Source organism: Pelmatolapia mariae, linkage group LG14 (assembly GCF_036321145.2).
Source record: "Pelmatolapia mariae isolate MD_Pm_ZW linkage group LG14, Pm_UMD_F_2, whole genome shotgun sequence".
NCBI lineage: Eukaryota > Metazoa > Chordata > Actinopteri > Cichliformes > Cichlidae > Pelmatolapia > Pelmatolapia mariae.
Genome location: NC_086239.1, coordinates 40922331 through 40942188, shown reverse-complemented (window position 1 = coordinate 40942188; position 19858 = coordinate 40922331). Strand labels below are relative to the sequence as shown.

The window sequence follows — 19858 nt, the reverse complement described above, 5'->3', positions numbered from 1 at the left end:
GAAGCTCTCAGATTTAGGACTGGATGCCTGGATGCCTTTTAGTAGCCCTAAATCTACACTGCAAAATATTTGATCAAGCTCGCAAACCATCTGATCCACACAAGGGAAAAATAACTCTCTTTCTGATGTGTCTGAGTTGTTCAATTCAGTGCGTGAACCCACAGTTGCCTCCAGCACAAAATCCTCCATTTTCCTCTGTTTGTGCCAGATTTAGCAGCTTTAACAGACTTTTGATACCTAGATAAATATTTATGAAGCATGTCCAGAGAGACATGGAGTTTATCTTTTTTCCATTTTCGCTCAGCGCGCCGACATTCACGCCTAAGGGCGCGGGTAGTATCATTAAGCAATTGTCATTGTTAATAACAGTGTTAAACAAAATCGGAAAATGGTCCGAAATCCTGAGGTTCTTAATGTCCGTGATGCAGATATCCAACCCATGGGACAGTACCAAGTCGAGTGTGTGACCTTTTGTGTGAGTTGGACCACTTACTGTGTTCAACCATTCCAATCCAAGATGGCAGCATGCTCTTTGTTCGTTACGTGTCTGTCTGTAATTAGTTGTTCTTAAAAGATTTTTTCGTATATTTTTTCTTGCATTTTTTAACGTATTTCTTAATTATTTTTTAACGTATCTCTTAACCTGACAGTTAATATTGCATGGATTGTTGGAAAATGTGTGGTTGGTAGATGCCTTGGAATTTGATGGATGCATCTTCCTGGAGCTAACAGGCCTAGCCTGGCCCTGTACCGTTCTCCTGGAGTTAACTGGCCGAGACCCGGCTCTACACCATCTTCCAGGAGCTAACTGGCTAAGGTCTGGCCCTGCACCATCCTCCTGGAGTTAACTGGCCTAGACCCGGCTCTGCACCATCCTCCAGGAGCTAAGTGGCTTAGGCCTGGCCCTGTGCCATCCTTGTGGAGCTAACAGGCTTAGGACTGGCCTCGCATTATCCTTGTGGAGCTAACTGGCTTAGGTCCGGCCTTGTACCATCTCCCATGAGTTATCTGGCTTAGGCCTGACCCTGCACCGTCCTTCAGGAGCTAATTGGCTTAGGCCCGGTCCAGCATCTTTCCACAGGAGCAAACTGGCCAAGATCTGGCCCTGCACTGTCCTCCAGGAGTTAACCGGCTCAGGCCTGGCCAAGCGCTATCCTTTTGGAGTTAACTTGCTTAGGTCTGGCCCTGTGCCATTTTCCTGGAGCTAACTGGTTTGCTTCACCCACAGGTCTGTACTGTTTACTTTTGTTAAGTACTAAAATTGTGGATGATGGCAGTATTTGCTATTCTTATATTCCTCTTGGCCTTTTTGGACCCTCGGATAAGCAATTGCATATGGACACATAGCAGGGGAATCTCTGAAAATGATCTTTATCTGCAAGAGAATTTTGAAAAAGGCACATGCTCTATAATGTTGCAAAAAATAGAGCAGTTACCAGCTCAGTTGGATCATGACATTAGTTTCATGCCTGTTTTGCCCAGAGACTTCCCTAAACTTCAGTCTACTCTGGTCTTGCATACTTATTTCATTTGCCCATTTAATGGAGGCTTCAGCTCGGGTTCAACATATCAAAGTTCTGAACCCAAATCAAAGGTGAAACAGAGGTTGTTGATTGTCTTGCTTTTATTTTTGTCAGGAAATGTGCAACCAAATCCTGGCCCTGAACTGCAATATTCCCAGACTCCTTCTGATTTTAAAATAATGTCTGGTGTTAAATATATTCATCTTAATGTGCGCAGCCTACTACCGAAGATGGACATGGTCAAAATTTGGGTTAAATCTACAGATGCAGATGTTGTTATAATCTCTGAAACTTGGTTAACTAAATCTATTACTAATGAAGACATTAACATATATGGGTACGACGTATATCGTACTGATAGGCCAAAAAAAGGAGGCGGTGTAGCTATTTATGTCAAATCAAGATTTAATGCCTCGATTGTTCTGTCCCAATCGATATGTAAACAAATGGAGTTTTTGGCTTTGAATGTAGATATTGCTAATACTCTTTCGATAACCATTGTTGGGTGTTACAGGCCCCCATCTGCTTCAAAAGAGGCATTATCTTCACTAAAGCACCTTTTGGCTAAATTAAATTACACTGAACTACTAATGGCTGGAGATTTGAATTGGGACTGGCTAAATGCAACTTCTGGTGAATTTAAAGAATTTTGCGATTCAATTAATCTTACCCAGCTAGTCTATCTTCCTACCAGGCCAAATCTTAAATGCCCTGAAAAGTCCACATTAATTGATTTGGTTTTATCAAACGTACCTCATAAATTCTCTTCGCTTGGTGTCTTCTGTAATGACCTAAGTCATCACTGTGTTGTTGCTGTTTGTAGAAATGCTAAAATCCCAAAATGTAAGCCGCGCATAGTGTGTAAAAGGAATCTTAAACAATTCAATGAACAGGCTTTTCATCATGATTTGTCAGTAGTTAATTGGGAAAAAATCGGATTATTACCAGATGTAGAGTTAGCCTGGACATATTTTAAGGAAAGCTTTATGGAAATTGTTAATAAACATGCCCCCTTACGGAAAGTTAGAATTAAAGGCCGAGAAAATGCCTGGTTTTCGCAGACACTCGCAGATAACATACACAAGCGTAATAGAGCATGGGACAAGGCGAGGCAAACAGATACTACCACTGATTGGTCTGCTTTCAAACAGCTTAGAAATAAATGCACTTCTCTTATTAAAAAGGCCAAATCCGAATACTTTTTGTCTGTCACCACTGAGAATCTCAACGATCCACAGAAATTTTGGAAAGTAATCAAGTCCCTTTCTGTCAATAAAATGACTCAAACCTTTCCTAAATTTGTTGTAAAAGATTCAGTCTCAATTAATGATAAAACTGAAATTTTGAATTGCTTTAATGAACACTTTTTATCAGTGGGTTCCTTGTTTGATTCTGCAGAAACTTTTTTAACAAATTCTTGCCCAGAATTCTCTATGTTTTCTGGAGACCGTTTTAACTTTGTACCTTTTAGTGTTTATGAAGTGCATAAAGCTTTAAAGGCTTTGGATCACAGAAAACCTCCTGGTCCAGACTTGATGGAACCTTATTTTTTGAAGCTGGCAGCGGATTATATTGCAGAACCACTTTCAATTCTATTTAATTTTTCAATTAAAACCAAAGAAATTCCATCGGTTTGGAAATCAGCTTTTGTCTTGCCTTTGTTGAAAGGAGGTGATCCATCGGTGTTGACTAATTATAGGCCAATATCAAATTTGTGTGTTTTATCCAAAATCATGGAATCGCTAGTTTGTGACCAGTTGAAGGAGTTTTTGTACTCTAATGATATTGTCTCTAAATTTCAGTCAGGCTTCAGGAAAAAACACAGTACTAACACTGCCACTATGAAAGTGATAAATGATATTATTATGGCACTTGATAAGAAATTGTACTGTGCGTCACTCTTTATTGACCTCTCAAAAGCTTTTGACACTGTTGATCATGCTGTCCTAAAAAACAGACTGCTCAGCCTTGGATTGTCAGAACATGCAATAGCGTGGTTCTCAAATTATCTGAATAATAGAACCCAGTGCATTAAACTTGAAGGTCTTTGTTCTAAATTTGTTGCTGTCCACAAGGGGGTGCCACAGGGCTCAGTTTTGGGTCCCCTTCTGTTTCTTTTATATATCAATGACTTGGGTCAAAATGTCTCAGACACAAATTTGCATTTTTATGCTGACGATACAGTTATTTACTGCTATGGATCATCTCTTACTCAGGCCATTGAAACCTTACAGAAAGCCTTTGTTGCTTTCCAGCATTCACTTATCCAGCTAAAATTAGTTCTCAATGCTGACAAGACTAAGCTAATGTTGTTTTCTAAGTCAAAGAAGGTCCCAGAGCCTATTCCAGTGGTGTCCACCCTTGAAGGAAATGTCATAGAGATAGTTCATGAATATAAATACCTTGGTGTCTTGATAGATGACTCCTTTACCTTTAAACCACATATAGAGAGACTTGTAAAGAAACTGAGGCTGAAACTTCGTTTTTTTTTCCGTAATAAACAGTGTTTTTCTTTTGCAGTAAAAAAACGTCTTGTCACTGCAACTTTTTTATCTGTGTTAGATTATGGTGACATTCTGTATATGAACGCTTCTTCTTCATGCCTTCTAATGTTGGATACGATGTATCATGCTTCCTTGAGGTTTATCACCAATTGTAGATATTTGACCCATCATTGTGACTTGTACTTAAGAGTAAATTGGCCTTCTTTGGCCATTAGAAGACAGGGGCATTGGTACACTTTTATTTACAAAGCTATTCTTGGATTGTTGCCTCCTTATATTTGTACTTTGGTCACAAGGACAAATAGTGGTTCTTACTCCTTGCGTTCAAATGATCAGCTGCTGCTGTCTGTTCCCCTTGTCCGCACAGAGTTGGGTAAGAAAGCCTTTGTCCACTCTGCGCCTTTTTCATGGAACCTGTTACAGAAAGACTGGAAACTGACTGAATTGTTGTCTTTAAATGTTTTTAAAACTAAACTCAAAGGCCTACAGACTGCCTCAATAATGTGTAATTGTTTTGTGTAATTTTTAATCTTGTTTGTTTGTATGTATTTGTTTGGAAATGTGCTGCCTCTTGGCCAGGACTCCCTTGAAAAAGAGGTTTTTAATCTCAATGGGACATTCCTGGTTAAATAAAGGTTAAATAAAATAAAAACTTACCCACTGGCTGAGATTAAACAAATTAATAAGAGCAAGGAAGTCTTTGACTAGTGAGCCGTCCTTGCAACAAACATGAATGTTAAAATTGCCAACAATTAAAATACGATCATAGCATAAGACAACACTCCCCAGTAAGTCAGCAAATTCAATAAGCCCCTAAAAACAGTCAGTGATCACTGTCAGCCTCTCTCGGTTTTTATTACCACGGTTCATTTTAAAGCTCAGTTTTTAAACCTTACGATGTAACTCCAGGCCAGCCCATGCAGCAGTATATTAATGACTAACCTCGTATTGTGGATGGATTATCTCAGTTGTTCTCCTGACTAAAGTTTGGTCCATTTACAGCATCCTGCCATGCTATTGCATTTGTCCCTAACCATCGGGAAACCTCATGTTAACTTTTATCGAGTGGAAAAAAGTTAGCATTCATGCTCCAGCTTCACTGTGTTTATGTTATGCTAACATAGCTGTGTAGCTAGACACCACGTGCACATTGTTATATACCAGCTAGCCCAACTTCAGTAACCCTACAAACGTCACTGCTGTTTAGTTTTCTGTCTTCATGTATGTCTGAAGTCATAGCAGAGCTGTACGTTTGAATTTTTGCTGTGGTGGTTAAGCTGCCGGATTTTTGGTTTCACGACCCTCCTTCGTGGTTCATGCATGTCGAAGCTCAGTTTGCTGTTAATGGCATTTTAGCCAACAACGAGAAATACCATCACATGGTGGCCTCGCTGGATCCGCTGTCCACCTGCCGTGTGATGACCCTCCACCGGGATCCCCCCACCCAAGGCAAATACACCGCTCTCAAAGAGCTGCTGCACCTCTCCAACGTAGAGTGGGCCAAGAAACTCCTCTCTCTCAGGCCTGGGTGACGGCACTGTTCTCAAGCTCATGGAGAGCACACTGTCCTTGCTAGGAAGGACTCGTCGAAGGATTGCTCTTCACTCATGTCTTCCTCCGTCAGTTGCCACGACCAGTCCAAGCTGGCCTCGCCAACTCCCCGCTGCTGGCCTCGAAGGATTACCGCTCACTCGCAGAAGAAGCAGATCGCATTCTCCTGGCATTGTCCCAGCATTGTCAGGCAAACTACTGAGTACCATTACTGCTAGTGATGTGCGAATCATGAACGAATTGTTCAATACTCGAGAATCACTTTACTGACTCGTGAATCATGATTCACAAGCCCAACTGACTCATTCACTGACTCATCCCTGTTGCTGTTAGCAAACTAATTTCATTAGTAGAAATATATCTAGCTTATAATTAAAATTGTGTGGAAAAAAACAACAGCCAGTTTCTTAACAGAAACATTTCTGCTCTGAACTCGAAAAAAAGTAGAAGCTCACATCAAGACAATAGCACCTCAGTTCACAGTAGCATCACTCTGCTAACATGCTAACAGCACATTTGACTCACTCACCCCCTCTCTCCTGGCTCACAGCTTCTTCTTCTTCTTCTTGGTTGGCAACCAATGTTAAGGCGCATTACCGCCCCCTGGCTCACAGCTCAGTGGACATTTATATGAGAAAATATATATTTGACACATTTTAGGAAAATACTAATAAAATAAAATCAAAATAAATAAAATAAATGCTCCCTTTAGAAATCTTAATTTTTTTGCTCTATAAAAATAGTTGTTTTTCTTTTTCATTCACTCATCTTAGTAGTAGGATTTACATGAAACTGGAATAGCTTTATGCATACTTTTTTTCCACACTGACTTTCAGGCTTCTTTAAATTCAGCCATTTGTAGGTAGATACATTTTCATCATACAGTGTGCATCCTTCTGTTCCTACCTCATTACCTAGTCCATATCACTATAGATATCCAGCATGAATTTTTAGAGACCGCATGTTCCTTTATTTCTGCATTGTATGAATGGGAAATATTAATGTACTGCTCTCTGTAGAACGGTTTAGCAAATCCATGATTTTATTTTCCTGTGCTTGGGTTTTTAATCAGTATATTTCACAAAGTCCTATTGTTTCTGGTTACTTGCTATGTTACCAAAATAGTTAACCCTAAATACTCCAATGGCTGTATTTTTCAGGTAGCTTTTTTTCAGTTTAGTTTCAAGTTTTAATTAACTTTTTTGTTTTTTGACCACAAGCTTTTTTTGACAGGAAATCTTCAATCCATCTAAAAGCCCAGTGATATGAAAAAGAGAGGGACGTCTGATAAGAGCTAAAAAAAATAAAAAATTAATAATAATAATAATAATGATAATATTAAAAGAAAGAGACTAAATCACTGACAAGTGTTAGAGCTTCGTTTTATTTCCAGCAGTGTATGTGTCATTGGGTTTTCTGTTTTTGATCATCCAGAAACAAACATGGTTTATCGACGTTCAAATGGTGCCTTTTGTTCAGAATATTGTTTTGTTTTGTTTTTTTAAAAATGATATATATATATATATATAAACAATGACATGTGATGAAGGTGAAAAGCTCTGCTGGTTTCATCAGTTTCTATAGTCCCAAAACACTAGTTATTACAGTTACACATTATTCACATTTCTAAAAAAAAATTCTATGCTTAATAAACACTGGAAAACTTTTTACAAATATCTAATAAATTATACTGAAAAAGAATCTAAAGAAATTCTGCAAACATGATTTATGACAAAACAGTGACATCTTCTGGCCATGTTTATGACAGCAGGACAGGCAGTGTTATTTCTATTCATGTTTACTGTGAAAAACTGAAGAAAAGTTTTTATTTCAGTCAAATTTAATACTGTATTTTTTTATCTTAACAAAATTTGGTCTTTGGGCACTCAGTCCTATTTCCTGGGAAAAAACTTATGTGAACCCTTTAGATAAACAGCAGCCAATTTCAATACAGTAGGTAACAGGAACTAAATGGGCTCTTTGTAGACTGCATCAGAACACAAAGCAGAAGAAATGGGATCTAACATTATTTGATGTAATTAATGACAGTCACAGTTCTTCACTGCAGTACAATGAATATTTCAAAGGCAGTTCCTGTTGCATTATCTGGTTGGATGGTAGGTAATCTGATTACCAACCACCAGGTCACATGTAAACTACATTTCAGTGTGTTGCACTCCTCTGTCAGACATGGCAGGTATAATATTACTGTTTTATTACATCACTAACATACATAAATTTAAAAACAACACATCATTGTGCCGCTGGCTTACATGCGCCCCACAGCAGACCTGATCTGCTCCAGCTGTCAGAACAGACTCTACTACAGTCAGTTACTCTGGTTTTCTCTTTAATAAAATGCAGATCTGGAGCAAATAAAACATCTGTTGGAGTTAACTATGTCTGAAACAGGAGGTCTGAAAGATATAGGCAGTAAAACCAGTGAAATCTCCCACTTCTCCAGATTTGATCACTTCTTTAGAGTCTGAACAGACAGAGATAAGATCAGGTCCATGTTAAAAAGTATCCAGAACTGAAGACCAATTGCCAGTGTAAACCCATTTTGTGGTGTTCATGGCAATTGTTATGTCTGGTTACTCTGACACTTTGACCCGAAAAGTGACGCGACCCAGAAATTTGTCTCGCTCATCATCATTGCGGAGATTAGAACCCTCAACTTTACACTCCACCGTCTGCTCGATGTTATAGTCTTCTTTTGTGAACAATAACTTGACTGCAACAAGCGGTTGCACGTAGTCAGGCTGTAAACGGAGAGAGAGGTTGTTAGCTGTAGCTCATAGCCATCTTCTTGGCTTTACCTCACCTAACTGGAATCTTCTGCAGCCTTTGCCAGCAATTTTATTGAAGCTATCCAACTAAAAATATGGCTGTTGTGTAGTTAATTGTACTAGCAGACCAATCCAAGAAGTCTGAGCTCCAGTTTTCCTGAGTGGTGAACTGTATGGGACAGAATTATTCAGCTAAATGAAACCTTCAACTTACAAACCCAGTCTTCCATGAAAACTGGCCAAAAGGATAACTTCAATCTTCGGCATAAAGCTGGAAAACTGAACATTATGCAGTCTGTTTTTAAGAGACGGGAACAACACTATGCACGCCTGCCACCTCTGCTGAGAAAGCCATGTACTTATAAATCAGAACTCAAAGAAAGTTTGGGAGGGTTAGGTTGCAGATAGCCTACAAAGACTTCATGATCTACTGCATAAATTAAGGACAAGACCAAATTATGTTATTTGCTATTCGCTCCCAAACCATAAGATAAGATAACCCATAACTTTCTGAATGAATTTCTTTAATTACTTCTTCCAAACCATCAACATGTTTTTTAGACTGCACAAAGAAGTTCTACCATTAGTTAATCCTTCAATCTTAAATATGATCAACCCATCTCTATTAATGGGCTACATACTACAGGCCTAAAAGCTGCCAGTAATTAACCCACTAATTAACAATCTATCACTTTACCCAGCTCACCAACTTTTATATTATCTCAAAAATTCTTGATAGAGTATTTGTGAAACAGCTAACTGATCAGAAACCCTTTCTTTGAGTTTCTATCACAGTTCAGAACTTTCAGTACAGAAACAGTATAGTCACTGTTACAAATGATGTTTTTGCCTCTGGCAGTGGAGTCAACTGTGTGCTTCTCCTGCTAGAGCTCAGTGCAGCATTCGATACAGTTTACCATAGTATTTTACATTCTTACAATGATTAGAGCATGCTTTAGGTATGAAACCTATTGTGCTGCAGCGGTTTGTTAATTCATATCTATTGGCCTTTCTTCATTGGCTCCCTATTAAATCCAGAATTGAATTTAAACTCCTTCTCATATGCTCAGTCGTGAATAATTAAGCCTGATCTCATCTTAAAGACTTCACAGTAGCGCATCACCCAAATACAGCACTTTGCTATCATTCTGGGAACCACAAGTAAAGTACAATGGGAGCCAGAGCCTTCAGGTTTCAGACCCCTCTTTGTCTGCTGCCATCGGCCTAGGCTGCTAGGGGCTTCCCATGATGTATCGTTTCTCCACTCACTGTGTTTTTATATACCACTCTGCATTTAATCATTGGTTATTATTAAGTTATGGCTTTTGTCATGTCTTCCTCCCACCAACCCCAACCAGTTGCGGCAGATGGCTGCCCATCCCTGAGCCTGGGTCTGCCAGAGGTCTCTTCCTGTTAAAAGGGAGGTTTTCCTTCTTACTGCCATCAGTGATCCCATCATGACCCCCATCCTCAACTTTCTCCTGTACAATATTAAGAGTCAGAGATTCTGCATTATGTCTGGCTTTAACTGATCCTCCTCTCCGTAAATTCTCACAGTCTGCAGCTCCAATCGAGCCTCAGTGCCGTGCGATTACAGGAGCTTGTTTAAGCAACGCTCTCTCCCTCCCTGGGCTTCCACTGCCTCTTTAGTGTGCGCACAACAATACAAGAATCAGCAAGCTCCAGTTTTTCTCTCACACAAACAAACTGGTTCTGAAATCGGCTTTTTAGCGATCACCTTAACTGTGGTTGAAATATTTTCTGCCATCAATCCCTTCAGTTTCAGTTCTATGCTCCCTTCAACCGGCCAGTCCCTGTCACCGAGCTGAAATTCCCAGTCTTATCCATCTCCCCCTTCATTCCAATAGCCTGGTCATTTATGTTGATCTAGAGATCAATTGCAGTCATTCTAACAGAATGATTGCATTTACCCCTCTGCAGCCTCCTCCTTGTAAGCTTGCAGCTCTTGCAGCAAGACACTAAAAAATAATTAATTTTCTCATGAAATGCATTTTAACTACGTGAGATTTTATTCCTCCCTTCAGCTCAGTCTTGGGTTCTGTTAGAGTGATTGTGATAAAAGTTGTCATTGTTGTACTTCAAATTTGTAAACCTTGCCTTAAACTGCAGGCACATTCCATGTAAGGTTCTGGTTTCTTTATTTGGAAAGGAATGTTTACTTCCTGCCCTTTATGGGCTCACCTTTGCTTGTATATGGTGGACTGTTAGAGTTCAGGCTTTTTCACTGCAAATTGGAATTCCTCATGCCTCTTATAGGCATTTCTTCTGAGAATTGACAAATCAATTCGTACAACTGTGTATGGACTTTCTTGGCATTTCAGGCCTTTGCAATGTTGCTAATCCTCAAATGTTTCATACTCCTTTGGGCCATGGTAAGATTGGTTCTCTTTTCTTTGGGGTCCTGCTTTAATTCTGTATACAATAAATTGTGTTCAGTTTAATTAAATTCAGTTTTATTAATACAGCGCCAAATCACAACAACAGTCACCTCAAGGTGCTTTATATTGTACAGTAGATCGTACAATAATAGATACAGAGAAAAACCCAACAATCATATGACCCCCTATGAGCAAGTACTTTGGTGACAGTGGGAAGGAAAAACTCCCTTTTAACAGGAAGAAACCTCCGACAGAACCAGGCTCAGGGAGGGGCGGGGCCATCTGCTGTGATTGGTTGGGGTGAGAGAAGGAAGACAGGATAAAGACATGCTGTGGAAGAGAGACAGAGATTAACAAAATTAAATGCAGAGTGATGTATAAACACAAGGTTACTGAAGAAGAAAAACTCGATGCATCATGGGAATCCTGAGCAGCCGAGACCTATGGCAACGTCAGCTCCTACAAATGATCTCTCCTTATGGTTGTTGTGATTTGGTGCTATACAAATAAAATTAAAGGTAAATATTTAAATAAAGCTTAGCAACTTGTATCAAATACTATTCCTTGTATGTTAAGTAAACTTTGACACTTCAAAAATAGAAGTATTGTCAAAGCGAGAGGAAAACTGTTAACGTTAAAGTTGCTCTGACACTTTCCTGCATAAATAGAACAGTAGAAATAAATCAGATTTTTTTTCCTACATAAAAATACTTCTGAATAAGTACTCAGCATGCAGTATTTACTCACGTGAGACTTCTTCCCGTAGTATGGAAAAAACATCTTATCCAGACGACCCTCAGACGGAAAGTACTGCATCTGCAAGGAAGTGGCTCTCTACGAGAGAGTGAGGCACATATACAGTTTTTCAATTTAATAGTTCTAAAAAGTAATTTCATTAACGACTGAAACCTAATTTGCTCTTCTAAAAATATGGTGAATTCTCCTTTTACGTTTCTCCTCTGCTTCACAGCTGCACCATGGGATATCTGCATGGTGTGGGTTACCTTGGCAGTGCAGTTGATGTAGGGATCTCCTTCTGGTTTCAGGCCGATGACCTGCAGACAGGTTTTTAATTAGCATTCACGCAAGTCATTTTTGGCTTGTAAAATCAACAAGTGCTTCACTGACCCGGTTCATCTTGATTATGATGCAGGGTTTCCCCTCCTTGAACCCAAAGCTGGGGTCAGGCAAACCAGAACACTGACGCAGTGTACTTCGTTTAAACTGACAAACCTTCTTTACCGGCTCATTGTCCTGCGTAGTGTATTCGCCCACCATACACAAGTCATTACGCTCCTGAATACTGTCATTATAACCTGAAGAGGAAGAAAGACAAAATGAGGCTTGTATGTCTGAGCAGGGGCAGAGTCGACACTACCGTATTAGACAACACACAGTAAAGTCAATCAACTCTAGATCAGGGGTGGGCAACTCCAGGCCTCGAGGACCGGTGTCCTGCAGGTTTTAGATCTCACCCTGGGTCAACACACCTGAATCACATGATTAGTTCAGTCCCCGGAGAACCATAAGACATGTTGAGGAGGTCATTTAGCCATTTAAATCAGCTGTGTTGGATCAAGGACACATCTAAAACCTGCAGCATCCGCATTGCTGCAGCTGCTGCACCAATTCGTCTGTCGATCTCTCGCTCCCTTCTCCCATCACTCGTGAACAAGACCCCGAGATACTTGAACTCCTCCACTTGGGGCAGGGTCTCGTCCCTGATCCGGAGTGGGCACTCTACTCTTTTCCGGCCTACAAACCATTTCACTTTATCAATATTTCTTAGATTTTTCGGTCAGCCTTCTGCCAGTGTAGCTCAGGACTCTTACATGAGCTTCTTCATCCGTCCTGTTGGAATTCTTTTGACTTTGAACATGTTTCATACAGTTTTGAATCACCGCAAGCACAATTCAGACAGCCACAGAGCTTTATCAATCCATGATACTGCCTGCACTGTGTTTCTCAGATGGATGGCATGTTGGCTGTGAGCATGCAGTTATCCAACCTCCGATGTGCTGCAGTGTTTATGTGAAAAGCAATGTTTCTTCTGTGGTTTAAATACATTAACACGACTTTTCAGGGTTGTTTGATGCTGTCTGCTGGACAGACATCTGCTGCTAAGGAAAGCAGCAGATGATCTGATCTTCCTGCGCTGTAAATAGTTTCTCAGTTTTTACCAGAGTCTGTGCTCAGTTCAGATAAAATTATTACTGTTAGGCTTAATTGGCTTCCGTCAAAATGTACATCATCATACTCAAATCCTTACTCTGACATATGCGACTGGAACTGAACACCTAAATGAAGAGGCAGAGCTCAGAGTACATCATGAGTGGACTCACTGATCCACCTCACCAGGATCTACAGCAGAGGCGGAGCCAGACACTTTATACACCCGGGACTTAGCCCTAAAGGGTAGTATGTATGTGGGATTTTCTTTTTCCTTTTTTTTTTTTTTTTTTGGGGGGGGGGGGGAACAAACCAAAAAAGATACATTAGGTACTAGATACATGTTCTGATGAGTTTTGGTAAACAACCATTTGACTAACATGTGTGTCTCACCTGCTCTTGTTCCATCTCTGTCCTGTCCTCATTCTCCATCTCTCTCTCTCTCTCTCTCTCTCTCGCGCACTGCATGCTGGGAGTTTGATGGTGGTGAGTTTGGTGTGTCTGAGTGAGAGTGTGTGATTTTTTTCACTGAATGTTTTTTTCCCCGTTTTCTCGTTGCGTTTATTGTATGATTGTTTCATAGCTGTTTGTGATTGTGTAGTTTGTATTTCAGTTTGGCAGGGATGGCGTCCAGTGGGATGCTGTCCCTGTCTTTGAAGCATGGAGTCGGGGTGGTGCCGCAGCCGAGCACCACTGTCGAGCAGGTGCTGTTGGCTGAGCGGGTGGGGCATGGAAACATTTCGTATGCTTCGCGTATGAATAAAGCGGTTGTCATATTCTTGAAAGAGCAGCGGTTTGTCAATCAGCTTATAGAGAGCGGCCTGTATTTGAATGATGAATTTATGCAGGTTTCACCCCTCGCAGTGTCCTCCACTCGGATCACTGTGTCGGGGGTGCCTCCGTTTATTCCCAATGCGGCTTTGGAGCAAGAACTGAAGCGCTTTGGGAGATTTGCAAGTGGCTTCCGGACAGTGAGTCTGGGCTGTAAGGACGCCAAGTTAAAGCATGTTCAGTCCCTTCGCAAGTGTTCATGTTTTTAGACTCCCCCACACAGACACTGGATGTCTCCTTCCGTGTCAAACATGAAGACGGGTTCTAAATGGTGTATGCTAGTTCCGGGAACATGAAATGTTTTGAGTGTGGAGATGTGGGTCATAAGAAAATAATGTGTCCTCACAGACAGCTTGCAGCGGGACCTGCTGTGGCTGATAGTGGGGAGGGGGTTAGCGGGCAGCAGGCACTAAACGTGGCTGCGCCTCCGGCGCGGGGTGAGACCGCTGTTGCCCCGGCTGAGGCTGTGCCTCTAGTGCGGGGCGAAGCTGCTCTTGTCCCGGCTGAGGCTGTGTCAATAGTGCGGGGCGAAGCCGCTGTTGACCCGGCTGGAGCTGTGCCTCCAGCGCGTGGTGAAACTGCCCTATCTGAAGAGGACGCTGTGCCCTCTGTGCGAGCTGAGGTCGGCGTTTCTCCCGCGGACGCTACGGCTTTGGTGTGGAGTGAGGTGAGTGATTGCATGACTACAACCAAGCCGAAAGAGAGGGTGGAGGCTGGACATGCGGTCAGTACGGCGCAGATTGGGGATGAATTGGGGAACTCTGAGTTGGGTGTAGAGTGTGTTGTTGCCTCGGGGGCAGGAGGGGTGGAGGAGCAGCAGTGCAGGACGCCTGCTGGTTGTTATGGTAACGACGCGAATGACATGGAGTGTGATTCTGACTCTGATAATGTTTCTGTAGCAGACAGTGTGTCTCAAAATGCAGATCTGTATTCTTTGGAGGACATTGTTGCTTTTTTGGATGACTCCTTTGGTAGAAAGGTGAATGTTAGGGAATATTTCCCTGATGTTGAGAAATTCATTCGGTCAGCTATGACTCTTCAGAAAGTTGTGGGATTGGACTTACTGGATGGTAAAAAGCGCTATCGTCTGAAGAAACATGTTACTGGTCTGAGGAAACAGTTGAAGCGTCTGAATCGATAGAGACACTGAAGTTTTTACGCTGAAACATTATGATCATACAACACTGGGTGTTTCATCTCTGCTGGGTTTCTCTGTTTGCTTTCTTGATGGCTTCCTCTTATGTGCAGGGGTTGAGGGTGGCCTCTTTGAATGTGAATGGGTGCAGGGATGCGAATAAAAGAGCCTTATTGGCTGAGGTGATCAAGCAGAAGAGATTAGATATAGTCTTTCTCCAAGAAACACATACTGACAGTTTAAATGAAATAGACTGGGATCTGTGGTGGGGTGGGGTGGGGTGGGGGGGGGGGGCAGAAGTTTCTTAGCCATGGGACAAATTTTAGCGCAGGAGTTGCTATTTTATTTTCTCCTTCTCTAAATGCGAATATTTCTTCTAGCATAGAGATGGTAAAGGGCAGAGTCCTTTTGGTGAAGGCTGACATTGAAGGTTTTACTTTTACTTTTTTTAATGTCTATGCACCAACCTTAGGGTCTGAGCGTGAGATTTTGTTTAAAACCTTAAAAGAAAAATTAAGTGGTGCTGCTCAAGGGGACTGTGTTGTGTTGGGTGGGGACTGGAATTGTTGTCTTGACTTTACTTTGGATAGGACTGGGGCGGAGCCGCATCTTCAGTCATCTTCTGCTTTATCAGATGTCCTACGGAAAATTTACTTGGTTGATGCGTGGAGAATGAAGCATTCCTCATCCAGGCAGTATACCTGGGTGAAAGTGGCTGATGGCAGGATTAGTGCAGCGAGATTAGACAGGTTTTATGTGTCTGTTTCATTTACTGCTCGAATTATTAACTGTCAGTGTTTTCCTGTTGTTTTTACAGATCATCGCTTAGTTTTAATGGAGCTGTTTCTATCTACCACCAGCAAATCCAAATCTTTTTGGCGGTTTAATATAAAATTATTGCATGATCGGATATTCTGTGACAATTTTAGGTTTTTTGGGAATTACTGGAGATCAAGGAAGGGTGACTTTGATTCCCTTACTCAATGGTGGGAGGTAGGAAAGGCCCAAATTCGTGTGTTTTGTCAGCAATATAGTTTTAATTTGACAGCCAATATCATGGAAACTGTGCAGGCACGTGAAAAGGAGATAACGCATATGGAGACTGTCTCCGGTTCACAGTTAGGTCAGCAGAATACTGACTGTCTACATTCTGAAAGGCAAGAGCTTAACCATTTTTTACATGAGAGAGCTAAAGGAGCTTTGGTTCGAGCACGCTTCACCAGACTCCAGGACATGGATGCTCCAACCACATTTTTCTTTAATTTGGGGAAATCTGTGGTTCACAGAAAGCAAATGGTGTGTCTTCAGCTTTCGGATGGAAAGGTGACCACAGATCCGGCTGAGATGAGAAGGCATGCAGTGGCCTTTTACATGGACTTGTTTAGTGCGGATAGCTGTGATGTGGACTCTGCTTCGGACCTTCTGCAGGGGCTTCCTCAGCTGAGCCCAGGGGATCGGGACGTTTTGAACAGGGATATCACCTTGTATGAGCTGTCTGCGGCGGTGTCTCAGATGGCTTCAGGCAAAGCTCCAGGAATAGATGGTTTACCATCAGACTTTTTTAAGCACTTCCGGAGTCTTCTGGGTCGGGACCTACTGGACGTGTTTAAGGAATGTTTTGTAGAAGGGATACTTCCAGCTTCCTGCAGGCGTGCAGTTATCTCTCTCATACCAAAGAAGGGAGATTTAACCCTTCTTAAAAACTGGAGACCTGTGGCCCTTTTATGTGCAGACTACAAGATTCTTTCCAAGGTTTTATCGAACAGACTGAAAATGGTCATTGAACTGCTGATTGGTGTAGATCAATCTTACTGTATTCCGGATAGGTCTATGATTGATAACTTGTTTTTAATGAGAGATGTGTTTAATATTTGTGAAGTGTACAATGCTAAAGTTGGCATCGTTTCTATTGATCAGGAGAAGGCTTTTGACCGTGTGGACCATGATTTTCTTTTTTCCACCTTGAAGACCTTTGGTGTTGGGCAGGGGTTTCTGACTTGGGTGAAGCTGTTGTATAGCGATGCTTGCTGTGTTGTGAAGGTGGGAGGAGGGTTGAGTTGTCCTGTGCCGGTTCGGAGAGGGATTAGACAAGGTTGCCCTATCTCTGGACAGCTTTATAGCATCGCTATTGAGCCTTTTCTCTGTAGACTGAGAAGCAAGTTGAAGGGTTTCTCTTTGCCAGATATGGTTCAAAGCCCTCCTGTCGTTGTGACGGCATATGCTGATGATGTTAATGTTTTCATTACGGATCAAAAGGATGTGCAGGAATTGCAGGAATGTCTGGTTTTGTATGGAAACGCTTCCTCAGCTAGGGTTAATTGGGGTAAGAGTGGGGCCTGTTTGGTGGGGCAGTGGAATTTGTCGAGTATTCCCAAGCTTCCTGGGAACCTTCGCTGGGGTCAGAGGGGCATTAAATCTCTTGGGGTTTACTTGGGGAGTGATGACTTTGTGACGCAGAACTGGGAGGGAGTGCGGGAAAAGGTAAGCTGTCTAAATGGAACCGGTTGCTCCCCTACCTGTCCTACAGGGGTAGAGTTCTAGTAGCTAACAATCTATTTGCCTCATCTTTATGGCACAGATTACTTGTTGTAGTGCCACCACCCGGTCTTCTGGAAGAGGTGCAGCGGCTTCTGGTGAAGTTTGTCTGGTCGGGACAGCATTGGCTTCGTGCGGCAGGCCTGTATCTTCCTGTGGCGGAGGGGGGACAAGGCCTAATAGATGTTTTGTCCAGAACTGCAACCTTTAGACTGCAGACGGCACAGAGGCTGCTGTATGGCTGTGGTCACAGCTGGATGACTTCTGCTCAATTGCTGCTTAGGAGAGCGGGCCGGCTTGGATTGGATAAACACCTCTTTCTTCTGAAGTTGGATCAAGTGGATCTGTCTGGACTTGTGCCATTTTACAGCTCGGTGGTTAACGCCTGGCGGATGCTGAAGGTCGCACGTACTCCTGACCCCAGACCTGGGATGTGGCTTTTCGAGGAGCCGCTGTTTTTTAATGACTTTTTTCCCAGCACTGTATTTTCTTCTGCTACAATAAGGACCAAGTTTGTGGAGGCTGGCGTTGTCAAACTGGGTCATCTTACAAGGATGTCAATGGGTGCACTTGGTGGTGTCACAGGCATTAAGTCCTACAGAGTGCTGGCGAGAATTATGGAGGAAGTTTGGCGATCTCTGTCGCCATCACTGAGAGACTTTGCTGGAGATCGTGTCCTAGCTGATCAATGGGCTGATGACAGCGAATATGTTTTCCCTTCATTGATGGTCAGTCCTGCCTTTGAGGAGCAGTCTGAGGGGAGTGGCATGCTTCTCTCCCTGGGGACACCAGTGCTGGATAGTTTCAGCTCTTGTGGCAAGAAGCAGCTTTATTTATGCTGTGTTAAGGTGCTGAATTTCCGCTCTCTGGTTGGAATCAGGGAGTCAAAATGGACTGAGTTTTTTGCTCGGGTCCAGAGCCCACCTGGACCCGAGCACTGGGAAGGGTTGTCCTTTTTGTTCAGAAAGGGAGACGCTGGAGCACTTAGTGGTCTGTTGTCCGCGGCTAGTGGGTTTATTTCCTTTGTTGCAGGAGTGCGTGGAATCTTTAGGGGAGACTTTCTCTGTATCTTTGTTTGTCTTTGGCCCTAAGTATTCAGTGCAGAAGCGACGGACCTTGGTTCTGATTAATTTTTTGTTTGGCACGGCTAAGCTGGCAATATGGAAGACTAGGAAGAACCAGATGCTGGGTCAGGGTTGGACTGATGTTGTGCAAAGTCTAAAGGGCCTGTTGGCATCCCGTCTGAGAGTGGAGCATGCTTTTTACTCTCTGACTAATAGTCTGGATTCCTTTGAAACTATGTGGGGGATTGGACGGGTTTTGTGTTCAGTAGGAGCAGATGGGACACTTGTGCTTAACTTTTAAGTGTGTGTGCTGGGTACCTTAGTTAATGGTTAGTGTTCAATGAATGTTTGTGATTATGTGGTAGCATTTTTGTGTTAGTTTTTTTTGTTGTTGTTGTTTTTTTTGTTTTTTGTTTGTTTTTTGTAAAGTTGTGTGAAAAGTCAAAGTCTCTCCGTTCCTCTGTCTCTCTCTCTGCTCCTCTCTCTCTCTCCGTTCCTCTCTCACTCCCTCTCTCTCTGTTCCTCTCTCTGTCTCTCTGCTCCTCCCTCTCTCTCTCTGATTATAAGTGGGACAGACAATACAAATGATACCTGGGTCAGTAGGAGGAAGGCTTTGGGTAAGTTTCTTCACGAGAGAGCAAAGGGTGCTCTTATTAGGACTCGGATTTCTACTGTTAAGGAAATAGATGCCCCGACAAGGTTCTTTTTTAAGCTGGAGAAAAGGGTTCGAGAGTCACACCAAATGTTGCACCTAAGGCTTCCAGATGGGAAGGTGACATCTGACCCAGCTGAAATGAGGAAGCTCGCCATTGACTTTTATGCCGGCCTCTTTAGTGCTGACGCGTGTGACCCTGAATGTGTGACGAAGATGCTGGTGGGGCTGCCACGGCTGGATGAGGCTGAATCGGCTGTGCTGGAGTCTGCTATTTCTTTTGAGGAGATGTCTTCAGCGGTTCAACAACTCAACGGTGGTCGGTCATCAGGAGTTGATGGTCTTCCTGCGGAATTTTACCAGAAATTCTGGTCGCTGCTAGGAGAGGACATTCATGAAGTTTTCACATTCTGTATGACCACTGGGATCTTGCCAACAAGTTGCACAAGGGCAGTTTTGACTTTACTGCCAAAGAAAGGGGACCTGGGCTTGCTCAAAAATTGGAGGCCTGTCTCTTTGCTTTGTACGGACTACAAAATTCTTGCAAAATGTCTTTCTAATAGGTTGAAGACCTGTATTGACATGATTGTTGATGTGGATCAAGCATACTGTGTCCCTGAAAGAACTATTATGGACAACTTGTTTTTAATTCGAGATATTATTGATCTGGCCAAGCTCAAGGACTTGGATGTGGGGTTTTTATCTC

The 19858-nt window shown here is 42.4% G+C and overlaps 1 protein-coding gene across 1 annotated transcript in view; it reads right to left on the bottom strand.

Moving 5' to 3' along the window:
* Positions 1-6952: 6952 nt before the first annotated feature.
* LOC134640819 (sodium/potassium-transporting ATPase subunit beta-3-like) overlaps positions 6953-19858 on the bottom strand; it is a 36217-nt gene continuing 23311 nt past the window's right edge. The window contains exons 4-7 of the mRNA XM_063492789.1: positions 11895-12082; positions 11771-11821; positions 11514-11600; positions 6953-8340 (exon numbers count right to left, since the gene is read on the bottom strand). Of these exons, the coding sequence (XP_063348859.1) occupies positions 8173-8340; positions 11514-11600; positions 11771-11821; positions 11895-12082 (494 nt within the window). The 3' untranslated portion in view covers positions 6953-8172. The remainder of the gene's footprint in view (positions 8341-11513; positions 11601-11770; positions 11822-11894; positions 12083-19858) is intronic.